Consider the following 14,092-nt stretch of genomic DNA (forward strand, 5'->3'; position numbering starts at 1 on the left):
TGGGGAATGGAAAGAGGAGGAGAGCAGACGAGAAGAACAGCAAAAGCAACGGCGTAATGATTTAACATTGGATGAACTGGACAAGATTGAAGACAGGAAACAAGAAGAGAACGGTTCTATCCTTGTGGGCGGCCAAGCATTCCGCATCAAAACAGTGAGCGCAGTTTCTGGACCTGTTTGCCAGAGTTTGTCACAGCGCGACACAGCAGAGAGGGGGGCGGTGTGAGCGGCCCGCTGCGGCGCGAGCCCGCAGACACAGTAAGCGCATCGGAGGCAAAATATCTTGAGACTGGTATAGAATAGTCCCAAATACTCACATTTTTATCAAGTTCTGTTAACTTAAATATCTGTGTTAGCTCACTGTGTGGGACCATGGTATAAGTGGATTAAACAACTCGAAGCCGTGCATTATACAGTTTGAATTGCAAATTCCGCTTCGCATCGTGGTGTGTCAAACTGTATAATGCACGGCTTCTCGTTGTTTAATCCTTACATATACACACTAGGGTGGTCCATAAAAATGGTCAAAAATTTTTTTTCAAAAAACTTCTCACCCTCTAAATTTGTTGTACCTAACATAAAAACACATGTACAATTTCATAAAACTCTAATAATTTTTACTGGTAGCACACAGCCCTTAAAGATTTTGCTTGCAATAACTGTCATATAGTATGGTCATTTCCAGATATTTCCAAATTATTTCTGTCAGTTTAATATTGATATGTCAGGACAGAAATTCTGGCAATACATTGGAAAATCAAATCTTTTCATATCCCATAAAATAGTTAACACTAAAACATGAATTGTGAGATGCAGTTCTTCTCATACATGTATCATGCTCCTACAATACCTACATACTGGGGTAGCGAAGAGTTTGTAAAAATCAAACATTGCATTTTCATTTTATTGATGAAATACTGTTTCATTATTGTTAAATTTAAATAAGTCTATGCTTTATATATTTCCACATATATTTTGATCTAGCTCCAAACAATAATATTCTTTATGCCTTGCAGTACTTAATATTCAAAAATGTATGAATCAGCACAAGAACCAATTATACAGCTGTGTAACATAAGAGAACATCCTTTACATGATAATGATATTTAAGTTGCTTGCATCATGACCAAGACTTGCTTCCGTTTCAGTCAGAATATAGGTGGCACTTCTGTCTGTTGTTTTGGTCCTATCCAATGCTGCTGCAAGTCCTGGTGTTACAACAGCTTTAATTTTACTGGCTTTTTGTGGCACTGGCATAACAAATTCTTCATCTGGACTTTCTGTGTTCTCTTCACTCTGGCTGGAGACAGTGTCAGGTAGTGAGACAGATGGTCCAGGCTCCTCCAGTTTCTCTTTGTATTTTGATTCTGCAGCTTTCCTTTTTTCTGCTCTTTGTTCTTTGGCAGTTTGTATTTTATCTATGCCTGTCATGCATCCTCTACCTTTCTCTCGCTGAGCAAGTAGGAACTGTCTGTCATCTTCAAACTTTATCATTGTTAGGACATCCTGATGTGCCATGTCAAACAAGTCCTCCAAAGATTCACAAAACACTGTTTCATCTTTCTTCTGCTTGTCTGTATTGCGATTCTTGGTCTTTTTCAATGTTTTCCATTTTCCGAACACCTTTTCTAACTTTGTGATCAGATGCTGCTTTGCCCTCAGTGGGATTCTAGCTCTCTCCCAAAAAGGAATTGCCATGTCTATAGAGGTCACAGCAGCATCATGGACAGTTTTCTTCAAATCAGTATGTTTGAAGAAAAATACCTTGAGTATTTGCCCATTTGAGGGCAATTTGTTTCCCTTTATTTCAGTCGGTGGAACCAATAAGGTATACAAATGTTCTACTTCTAGTAGCTGACATGTTTTACTGAAGTTTCCAGTTAATGGTTAAGCATGTTAAGTCAGCAAGTGTCTCTTTTTACATTTATCTCATGTTAGATTCACCATCACCAAAGATCTGAAAGAAAAGAAGCTGTGAATTGAAGCAAAATTTTCAGCTTGTAGCCTAAAATAACATTTTTGAAAGTATGTTGTTTGTGAGAAATATTTAAACCCAGGTATAGTTTTAAATTGAATATAAAATTATACTTTAGTTACACTCAGGTGGTTAACTTCTATCCTCTTTATAAGTGATGTGATTAGATACTGGATAATGGATAACCTATTGCACGGGCACTCGGGCAGCGATAACTGATATATTTACAACCTTCAGCTATGATGTGCTACCTCTAAATATTAATGTATGACAAAAATATTTGGCAGGCTTTCTTTTTTCCCAAAGCATCATAAAATGAAGGGGTGAGTAATGAATTTCCAACTTTTATTTTTTTGAACCACCCTAATACACACACACAAATATATATATATATATATATATATATATATATATATATATATATATATATACACACTCAACAAAAATATAAACGCAACACTTTTGGTTTTGCTCCCATTTTGTATGAGATGAACTCAAAGATCTAAAACTTTTTCCATATACACAATATCACCATTTCCCTCAAATATTGTTCACAAACCAGTCTAAATCTGTGATAGTGAGCACTTCTCCTTTGCTGAGATAATCCATCCCACCTCACAGGTGTGCCATATCAAGATGCTGATTAGACACCATGATTAGTACACAGGTGTGCCTTAGACTGCCCACAATAAAAGGCCACTCTGAAAGGTGCAGTTTTATCACACAGCACAATGCCACACATGTCGCAAGATTTGAGGGAGCGTGCAATTGGCATGCTGACAGCAGGAATGTCAACCAGAGCTGTTGCTCGTGTATTGAATGTTCATTTCTCTACCATAAGCCGTCTCCAAAGGCGTGTCAGAGAATTTGGCAGTACATCCAACCAGCCTCACAACCGCAGACCACGTGTAACCACACCAGCCCAGGACCTCCACATCCAGCATGTTCACCTCCAAGATCGTCTGAGACCAGCCACTCGGACAGCTGCTGAAACAATCGGTTTGCATGACCAAAGAATTTCTGCACAAACTGTCAGAAACCGTCTCAGGGAAGCTCATCTGCATGCTCGTCGTCCTCATCGGGGTCTCGACCTCACTCCAGTTCGTCGTCGTAACCGACTTGAGTGGGCAAATGCTCACATTCGCTGGCGTTTCGCACGTTGGAGAGGTGTTCTCTTCACGGATGAATCCCGGTTCACACTGTTCAGGGCAGATGGCAGACAGCGTGTGTGGCGTCGTGTGGGTGAGCGGTTTTCTGATGTCAATGTTGTGGATCGAGTGGCCCATGGTGGCGGTGGGTTTATGGTATGGGCAGGCGTCTGTTATGGACAAAGAACACAGGTGCATTTTATTGATGGCATTTTTAATGCACAGAGATACCGTGACGAGATCCTGAGGCCCATTGTTGTGCCATACATCCAAGAACATCACCTCATGTTGCAGCAGGATAATGCACGGCCCCATGTTGCAAGGATCTGTACACAATTCTTGGAAGCTGAAAATGTCCCAGTTCTTGCATGGCCGGCATACTCACCGGACATGTCACCCATTGAGCATGTTTGGGATGCTCTGGATCGGCGTATACGACAGCGTGTACCAGTTCCTGCCAATATCAAGCAACTTCGCACAGCCATTGAAGAGGAGTGGACCAACATTCCACAGGCCACAATTGACAACCTGATCAACTCTATGCGAAGGAGATGTGTTGCACTGCATGAGGCAAATGGTGGTCACACCAGATACTGACTGGTATCCCCCCCAATAAATCAAAACTGCACCTTTCAGAGTGGCCTTTTATTGTGGGCAGTCTAAGGCACACCTGTGCACTAATCATGGTGTCTAATCAGTATCTTGATATGGCACACCTGTGAGGTGGGATGGATTATCTCAGCAAAGGAGAAGTGCTCACTATCACAGATTTAGACTGGTTTGTGAACAATATTTGAGGGAAATGGTGATATTGTGTATGTGGAAAAAGTTTTAGATCTTTGAGTTCATCTCATACAAAATGGGAGCAAAACCAAAAGTGTTGCGTTTATATTTTTGTTGAGTGTATATATATATATATATATATATATATATATATATATACGAGGTCTGTCAATAAAGCAACGGTCGTTTTTATTTTTTTCAAAAACTATATGGATTTCATTCATATGTTTTTACGTCAGACATGCTTGAACCCTCGTGCACATGCGTGAGTTTTTCCACGCCTGTCGGTGACGTCATTCGCCTGTGAGCACTCCTTGTGGGAGGAGTCGTCCAGCCCCTCGTCGGAATTCCTTTGTCTGAGAAGTTGCTGAGAGACTGGCGCATTGTTTGATCAAAATTTTTCTAAACCTGTGAGACACATCGAAGTGGACACGGTTCAAAAAATTAAGCTGGTTTTCAGTGAAAATTTTAACGGCTGATGAGAGATTTTGAGGTGATTCTGTCGCTTTAAGGACTTCCCACGGTGCGAGACGTCGCTCAGCGCTCTCAGCCGCCGTCGTCAGCCTGTTCAAGCTGAAAACCTCCACATTTCAGGCTCTATTGATCCAGGACGTCGTGAGAGAACAGAGAAGTTTCAGAAGAAGTCGGTTTCAGCATTTTAGCCGGATATTCCACTGTTAAAGGAGATTTTTTTAATGAAAGACGTGCGGATGGGTCCCGACGCGGTGCGGCGGCACAGGAACCGTGTCCACTTCGATGTGTCTCACAGGTTTAGAAAAAATTTTGATCAAACAACGCGCCAGTCTCTCAGCAACTTCTCAGACAAAGGAATTCCGACGAGGGGCTGGACGACTCCTCCCACAAGGAGTGCTCACAGGCGAATGACGTCACCGACAGGCGTGGAAAAACTCACGCATGCGCACGAGGGTTCAAGCATGTCTGACGTAAAAACATATGAATGAAATCCATATAGTTTTTGAAAAAAATAAAAAGGACCGTTACTTTATTGACAGCCCTCGTATATATATACATACATATATATATATACGTGTGTGTGTGTGTGTGTGTGTAGTGGATCCTTGTCACTTGATTGGTGCTTTGTATGTCACACGACATGGATTAATTCATCCCATTTGTGTTGCATTGCATTTATAGTGCAGCTTGGTTCCATTTAGAGTGCAAATTTGGTTCCATACGTTTGGTACCATTGCACTCTGCACACACACTCGCGCACGCACATGTACGCCCACACGTGCTTGTGCACACGCATGTATGCACGCCCACACGTGCACGTGCGCACACACTAAACAAATCCACTGTGCTGTCTGGAGGCTGTTGGCAGGAAGTTGGAATGAGAAGCTGGAGTAATTTTTGATACACTGAGAATGTACAGTCTTTTTTTTGGTAGTACATGCACACACAAACAACGACCCTCCCGAGACATAATTAACGCTGCTAATTCTTGTAAGACACACACACACACACACACACACACACAAAAAACAAATCCACTGTGCTGTCTGGTGGATGTTAGCAGGAAGAAAGAATGAAAAGCTGGACTCATTTCTAACGTGATTTTTTTTTCACTGCACTGAGGACGTACACAGTTGACTGACCCGGGTGTGTGTGTGCGCACACGGGGGACAACGACACAATGATTTGATTGAGCTAAGTGACGCTGCTAATTCTTGTAACATACACACATACACACACAAAATACACTTCGCTGTAAGCCATCTAGATGCATGAAGAGCTGTTCACATGAAATGCTGATGTGATTTTTGGCTGGACGGGGGACCTACACAGTCTTTTTTTTTATGGAAGTCCGAAGTCAGTGCACAGCATCACTGGACAACACGTTACTATTTGGACTTAAGCAGCAGTGGAACACCAAAATGTAAGTCCCTTTTCTGTTATTTATAAATTAATAAAATATCAAATGAAAAGGATCTATTTTAGCCATTATATAAAACAAATAATGAATGTTTTTTACGAGGCGAAGCCTTGGTGAATGGTGTACACACACACACACACACACACACACACACACACACACACACACACACACACACACACACACACACACACACACACACACACACACACACACACACACACACACACAGCAATTCCCATGTGTCATTGGATTAATAGCCTTAAGATACGTTTGCGGATTTTGAAGAATTGTTTTTGTTCTTCATATTGAGACCTATAACTTCTGAGGATAACTTTTTTTTTTTATAAAGTCATGAGGATAGTGGAGTTGGAGCTCGCGGTAGGGAGTCAGATGTTTGTCTTAAGCTACAGCCTTCTTTCTTTGGGGAAGGGGACCAAGAGGATGGGGGGTGGGGGTGTTCTGGCCCGTTTGTGTGTTTGTTGTTTGTGTTTTCCATCTAATTTTTTCTTATACCATTTGTTTAGATTTGGTTTATTATGTTGTCTCTTTCACGCACTTGATGCTTAAGGTGGCCCATTGTTTGTATCTCCCTTTTTTGTCAATATGGGACCATACACACACCGCAATACTGCTGAAAAAGTGCACATATGGCTGACTGTAATACAATGAGTAGTCCAACTAGATTCTTATCCTGGAATATGAAGGTCATCAATGGTCCTGAAAAGAGGTCTACAGTTTTCACCCATTCGAAACATCTTAAAACAGATGTAATTTTTCTCCAGGAAACTAATTTACTTATTAAAGATCATAACAGGTTTAAAAAGCCTTCTTACTTTCTAAAATGATCACAGACACAAGCTGAAGATATTTAATTATTGTAGGAACTACCCTGCACAATCCTGTTGTTCTGATGAATGTCTATGCTCCAAATTTTGATAATGCACACTATGCTGTTAACTTTTGGGGATGATCCCTTGCTCCTCGCTGACTCTACCTTCTGTGAGTATATTTTATCTTCTATTGATAACTTTTTAATTATGAATAAATCTGATGCCATCTGGAACACTTTATAATGAGAAATTCTAAAGGCATATCTACAAGGCCAAATTACTTTTTATTCGTCTCACCTGTCCAGGAATAGGAGAGCTAGACCAGGGGTTCTCAATCCGGTCTTCAAGGACCCCTGAACCTGCACATTTTCCATCTCTCCCAGCTCTGCCACAAGCTGATTTGCTAATTCAGGTGCAGAGTCAATCAACTCCTAACAGACACCTTAGGAGGACGTCTTTGAACTTATGCCCCATAAGAAAGCTCTTCCATCGCGGATATATAATCTTGTTCTTTCAATGGAGAATCATCCAGTCAATAAAGCTATCTGTAATTGGGAGCAAGAGTTGGGTCTGGAGTTCCAGGAAGGTTTCAGGAATAAGGCTGTAGACACAATTCGTACCTCATCATCTTGTGAAAGACCAGTGTTGGCTCCAGAGATATTTTTCTGCAGGTGGTATGGGGGAGCTTGGCATTTTTATGAGTGCGCTATGGGCTCATGTGTCGCGACGGCTTTCTGCTAAACCTCTGCCACTTTAGCGGGCATGCATACACATAGCCACATTCTCATCTGCGACAGTCACTAATGACTTGACCAAAATCACACACACAAACCTAGGCTACTGTTCAATACACATAATCACAGACCCCAAACAATGTCAGACTCTGCAGTTTTCTCTGGGCCCCTCCCCAATCGGACCAAGAGTGACATGTTTAGCCGCATGCTCTCCTTGAATTGCTGGCTGTCTGAGTGGTGTCCAAAAAATGAGGTGGGCTTCATAGATAATTGGCAAAGCTTCTGGGGAAAACCTGGTCTTGTTAGGAGAGATGGCATCCATCCCACTTTGGATGGAGCAGCTCTCATCTCTAGAAATCTGGCCAATTTTATTAAACCCTCCAAATCGTGACTATCCAGGGTTGGGACCAGGAAGCAGAGTTGTAGTCTTACACACCTCTCTGCAGCTTCTCTCCCCCTGCCATCCCCCCAATACCCCATCCCCGTAGAGACGGTGCCTGCTCCCAGACCACCAATAACCATCTATTTAAGCATAAAAATTCAAAAAGAAAAAATAATATAGCACCTTCAACTGCACCACAGACTAAAACAGTTAAATGTGGTTTATTAAATATTAGGTCTCTCTTTTCTAAGTCCCTGTTAGTAAATTATATAATAATTGATCAACATATTGATTTATTCTGCCTTACAGAAACCTGGTTACAGCAGGATGAATGTTAGTTTAAATGAGTCAACACCCCCGAGTCACACTAACTGTCAGAATGCTTTTAGCACGGGTCGAGGAGGAGAAGGAGTAGCAGCAATCTTCCACTCCAGCTTATTAATTAATCAAAGACCCAGACAGAGCTTTAATTCATTTGAAAGCTTGACTCTTAGTTTTGTCCATCCAAATTGGAAGTCTCAAAAACCAGTTTTATTTGTTATTATCTATCGTCCACCTGGTCGTTACTGTGAGTTTCTTTGTGATTTTTCAGGCCTTTTGTCTGACTTAGTGCTTAGCTCAGATAAGATAATTATAGTGGGTGATTTTAATATCTGCATGATGCTGAGAATGACAGCCTCAACACTGCATTTAATCTATTATTAGACTCAGTTGGCTTCGCTCAAAATGTAAATGAGCCCACCCACCACTTTAACCACACTTTAGATCTTGTTCTGACATATGGCATAGAAACTGAAGACTTAACAGTATTCCCTGAAAACCCCCTCCTGTCTGATCATTTCTTAATAACATTTACATTTACTTTAATGGACTACCCAGCAGTGGGGAATAAGTTTCATCACAGTAGAAGTTTTTCTGAAAATGCTGTAACTAGGTTTAAGCATATGATTCCTTCTTTGTTAAGTTCTTCAATGCCATATACCAACACAGTGCAGAGTAGCAACCTAAACTCTGTGAGTGAGATAGATTATCTCGTCAATAACTTTACATCCTCATTGAGCACAACTTTGGATGCTGTAGCTCCTCTGAAAAAGAGAGCCTTAAATCAGAAGTGCCTGACTCCGTGGTATAACCCACAAACTCGCAGCTTAAAGCAGATAACCCATAAGCTGGAGAGGAAATGGCATCTCACTAATTTAGAAGATCTTCATTTAGCCTGGAAAAAGAGTCTGTTGCTCTATAAAAAAGCCCTCCGTAAAGCTAGGACATCTTACTATTCATCACTAATTGAAGAAAATAAGAACAACCCCAGGTTTCTTTTCAGCACTGTAGCCAGGCTGACAAACAGTCAGAGCTCTATTGAGCCAAGTATTCCTTTAACTTTAACTAGTAATGACTTCATGACTTTCTTTGCAAATACAATTTTAACTATTAGAGAAAAAAATATTCATAACCATCCCAAAGACATATCTTTATCTTTGGCTGCTTTCAGTAATGCTGGTATTTGGTTAGACTCTTTCTCTCCGATTGTTCTGTCTGAGTTATTTTCATTAGTCACTTCCTCCAAGCCATCAACATGTCTGTTAGACCCCATTCCTACCAGGCTGCTCAAGGAAGCCCTACCATTAATTAATGCTTCGATCTTAAATATGATCAATCTATCTTTATTAGTTGGCTATGTACCACAGGCTTTTAAGGTGGCAGTAATTAAACCATTACTTAAAAAGCCATCACTTGACCCAGCTATCTTAGCTAATTATAGGCCAATCTCCAACCTTCCTTTTCTCTCAAACATTCTTGAAAGGGTAGTTGTAAAACAGCTAACTGATCATCTGCAGAGGAATGGTCTATTTGAAGAGTTTCAGTCAGGTTTCAGAATTCATCATAGTACAGAAACAGCATTAGTGAAGGTTACAAATGATCTTCTTATGGCCTCAGACAGTGGACTCACCTCTGTGCTTGCCCTGTTAGACCTCAGTGTTGCTTTTGATACTGTTGACCATAAAATTTTATTACAGAGATTAGAGCATGCCATAGGTATTAAAGGCACTGCGCTGCGGTGGTTTGAATCATATTTATCTAATAGAGTACAATTTGTTCATGTAAATGGAGAGTCTTCTTCACAGACTAAGGTTAATTATGGAGTTCCACAATGTTCTGTGCTAGGACCAATTTTATTCACTTTATACATGGTTCCCTTAGGCAGTATTATTAGAAAGCATTGCTTAAATTTTCATTGTTACGCAGCTGATACCCAGCTTTATCTATCCATGAAGCCAGAGGACACACACCAATTAGTTAAACTGCAGGAATGTCTTACAGACATAAAGACAAGAATGACCTCTAATTTCCTGCTTTTAAATTCAGATTAAACTGAAGTTATTGTACTTGGCCCCACAAATCTTAGAAACATGGTGTCTAACCAGATCCTTACTCTGGATGGCATTACCCTGACCTCTAGTAATACTGTGAGAAATCTTGGAGTCATTTTTGATCAGGATATGTCCTTCAATGCGCATATTAAGCTTTTTACATTTGCGCAATATCTCTAAAATTAGAAAGGTCTTGTCTCAGAGTGATGCTGAAAAACTAATTCATGCATTTATTTCCTCTAGGCTGGACTACTGTAATTCATTATTATCAGGTTGTCCTAAAAGTTCCCTGAAAAGCCTTCAGTTAATTCAAAATGCTGCAGCTAGAGTACTGACAGGGACTAGAAGGAGAGAGCATATTTCACCCATATTGGCCTCTCTTCATTGGCTTCCTGTTAATTCTAGAACAGAATTTAAAATTCTTCTTCTTACTTATAAGGTTTTGAATAATCAGGTCCTATCTTATCTTAGGGACCTCTTAGTACCATATCACCCCAATAGAGCGCTTCGCTCTCAGACTGCAGGCTTACTTGTAGTTCCTAGGGTTTTTAAGAGTAGAATGGGAGGCAGAGCCTTCAGCTTTCAGACTCTTCTCTGTGGAACCAGCTCCCAATTCGGATCAGGGAGACACACACCCTCTCTACTTTTAAGATTAGGCTTAAAACTTTCCTTTTTGCTAAAGCTTATAGTTAGGGCTGGATCAGGTGACCCTGAACCATCCCTTAGTTATGCTGCTATAGACTTAGACTGCTGGGGGGTTGAGGTGGAGACGCCGTCCTCCTGATATACCTCTGTGCTGAGTGGAACAGCTGTGTCTGGTGATGGGTGACAGCTGTCACCCAGGCTACTCCCATAAGGCGGCAGCGCCCTCTGGTGCCTGGAGCCCGCACTCCAGGCAGGGCGCCCTCTGGTGGTGGTGGGCCAGCAGTACCTCCTCTTCAGCGGCCCACACAACAGGTTCACTGGTTTGTCTGTGCCTACTGCTGTTCCTCAGGTAGTTCTTTAGGCCACACAGACTTCACTTCTTTTCAATTCCACTCATGGATATTTGGGCAGCAAAAACTGAGCCATTTCAACAACTTGAAACTACACTCACTGCAGTACGAAATCATTATTGATGCTAAAAACTCATCCATGTCTTTGTCTCCTCTAGGCTTGACTACTGTAATTCTCTGCTCTTTTGGATCTCTGAAAATAAACCTTCAAAGGCTCCAATACATTCAAAACAGTGGAGCTAGAATTCTGATGAGAGTATGTAAACAAGAGCACATTACACCTATTCTCCATAACCTTCACGGGCCTTCACAGTCACCATTACATACTGGTGACTGTTTTTATTTTAAGATTTTATGTTTTTATTCTGTTACTTATCCTTGGTTTTATTTTTTCCTGTAGCACTTTGAGATATTTTATTAAAGAAAGGTGCCTTATTATTATCATGACATTGCTGAACGTGATGTCATTGAACATCACGTGACACTCATTTTGTGTAAAACAATCAGTTCCGTTGATGAATGTTTATTTTCTTTTAGGAGTAAATATTTATCTAATCACATAAATCTGAAAATGCCAGAAGTGTCTTACTGTGAAAAACTGAAAGGATGATGTCATCTCCCTGCCTCTGTAACATGTTGTTAACAGTATAATTTAACAGAGGTGGGACAAAGTGCTGGCGTCCTCCAGCTCAGTCTGAGAAACTCACCCAGAGCAGAGAGACGCTGAGGAGCTTCTTTAAAAACTCAAATTAATTAATGCATTTCCAAACGTCATCTTCCAAAACAAGGGTGTCATGTGCACAACAGTTTTCATCTGTGATGATGAATTCTGGCAACAGGTCAGATTAAAAGACTTTATTTAATCCGTGAGCCAACTTCTAAAGTGTTAGCTTTCATTGCTACATTAGCCCCATGTCTTTTTCTCCATTTTTTTGTATAAGCGTTACAGCGCTACATACAGGCCTGGCATGTGTACTACAGCATTTTCCTGCAGTTTCACTGGATCTGTGAGAACAGAGATATTTCTTGAATGGAACACTTTTTGAAAATGACAAAGAAAAAGATTGTATAGGAGAAGTTCAGTTTCAGTGTAGACAAGGCCTTAAAAACATGGGATGAAATGAAATTAAAATAACAAATGAGTAATTATTTTCTTGGGGGTGCTATGACAAATCCAGGGGGAGCTCTAGCACCCCCTAGGCGCCGCCCATGTGCAAGACTTTCCATAATTCAATTTAAAGTAGTACACAGGCTGCATTTATCAAAGTCCAAATTATCAAAAATGTATCCCAATGTTTTTAATCTGTGTGATAGATGTAACGCCTTTCCCTGTGATTTAAGTCATGTGTTTTTTTATTTGCCCCAAACTTCAGCCATATTAGATTTCAGATTTTGATGTTATTGCTCATGTTCTTTAAGTCAGGCTGGAGCCTTGTTCACTGACTGTAATTTTTGTAGTTCCTGGATTCCCCACGATTTTTCCCTACTGGATTCCACACTTTACTAACTCGCAGGTCAGTGTAATTGCCTTTACCTCATTGCTAGCACAAAGAAGAATATTATTATCCTGGAAAGCTCCTTGTATTGCTTATCATGGATTGTGGAAAACCTTTGCACCTGATTGAACTGATTGTCATGGGTGTGTTGCGTGTCACTGACTGTAATTTTTGTAGTTCTTGGATTCCCCACTATTTTTCCCCACTGGATTCCACACTTTACTAACTCGCAGGTCGGTGTAATTGCCTTTACCTCATTGCTAGCACAAAGAAGAATATTATTATCCTGGAAAGCTCCTTGTATTGCTTATCATGGATTGTGGAAAACCTTTGCACCTGATTGAACTGATTGTCATGGGTGTGTTGCGTGTGTGGGTTTTTTTATTATTATTATTATTATTTTTTGATCCCCCCTCCCCCCTTCAGGCCTATGGCTGGTGTATTTGGATTGGATGTTCACAAATGTTCAGGTTGTAGGACATGTTTGACTACACTAATGGTGCTTGCACTTTTGTTTTTTATCTTTTGATAAAAAAAAAAAAAAAAAAAAAATGAAAATGTTAAGAAAAAAACTGCGAGAGACATTCTCATCTGTTTGAATTAGGTCACGTTAGAAGAAAATGAAGACAGATTAACAAGTCTGAAGCATATTCTTCACTACATTTCACCGCAAGACAGAAGTCATTCCAGGAACAATTTGTTTTTCTGAGGTTGAAAGATCATGTGACAGAGTTGTCTTTCTGACAGTTACTACACCTTTCAGCATTTAGTATGTCCAAAAATTCATTAACTAACATAATTTTTAATTCAAAAACTTTTCGAGAAGCGTTAGGTTATTCCACTCCCTGATCTACACCACTGATGGACAGCTTAGTTTACCTCTGCACAGAAATAATGGCCTCCTTTGCTTTCAAATCAATCTGCATTTCTGTCAATTAATCATTTAAATATGTAGTGATAATAAGCAGACTGTGTCAAAATGCCAGTGTGTAAAAAAGGGTAAGTGATATAAAGGCACTCACTGATTCGCACTGCTGGAGACGCCATGCAGATCATCGAGGAGGTTGTCTATCCCAGAATGCCATGCGGTGTTCCAGGCCACCTGCAGGGCCTGACGGGCAGGGGCAAGTTTCATCACATCAGAGGAAGGAATGAGCACACAGCAGTGAGGGCTGACAGCATGGTGACTTGCTGCACGGAATGGGAAATTGTACCTAAGAGAAAAGTGAAACGCTAATGGTTGTATGATGCTGCTGACATGGCACAAGTGAGTAATTTGTTGACTCATTTATTCAGATCAGTTTACCTGCGTATCACTGACAGCGGTAAAGAGAATGAGGTGAGACTCACATCTGTGGAGCCCTTGTCTGACCTGATATGATAAAAGGAAGAGCATAAGACTAACTGCATTGCTGAAGACATTGTAGTCAGAGGTGTTGTAATCTCAAAGTGTGTGTGTGTGGGGGGGGGGGGTTCCTAC

The 14,092-nt window shown here is 40.7% G+C and overlaps 1 protein-coding gene across 1 annotated transcript in view; it reads right to left on the reverse strand.

Annotated features, from left to right (window-relative positions):
• The window catches only part of rttn (rotatin), a 167,750-nt gene that overhangs the window by 90,667 nt on the left and 62,991 nt on the right, over positions 1–14,092 (reverse strand). The window contains exons 23-24 of the mRNA XM_034170387.1: positions 13,919–13,984; positions 13,635–13,826 (exon numbers count right to left, since the gene is read on the reverse strand). Of these exons, the coding sequence (XP_034026278.1) occupies positions 13,635–13,826; positions 13,919–13,984 (258 nt within the window). The remainder of the gene's footprint in view (positions 1–13,634; positions 13,827–13,918; positions 13,985–14,092) is intronic.

The sequence above is a fragment of the Thalassophryne amazonica genome, chromosome 1 (genome assembly GCF_902500255.1).
Source record: "Thalassophryne amazonica chromosome 1, fThaAma1.1, whole genome shotgun sequence".
Lineage (NCBI taxonomy): Eukaryota > Metazoa > Chordata > Actinopteri > Batrachoidiformes > Batrachoididae > Thalassophryne > Thalassophryne amazonica.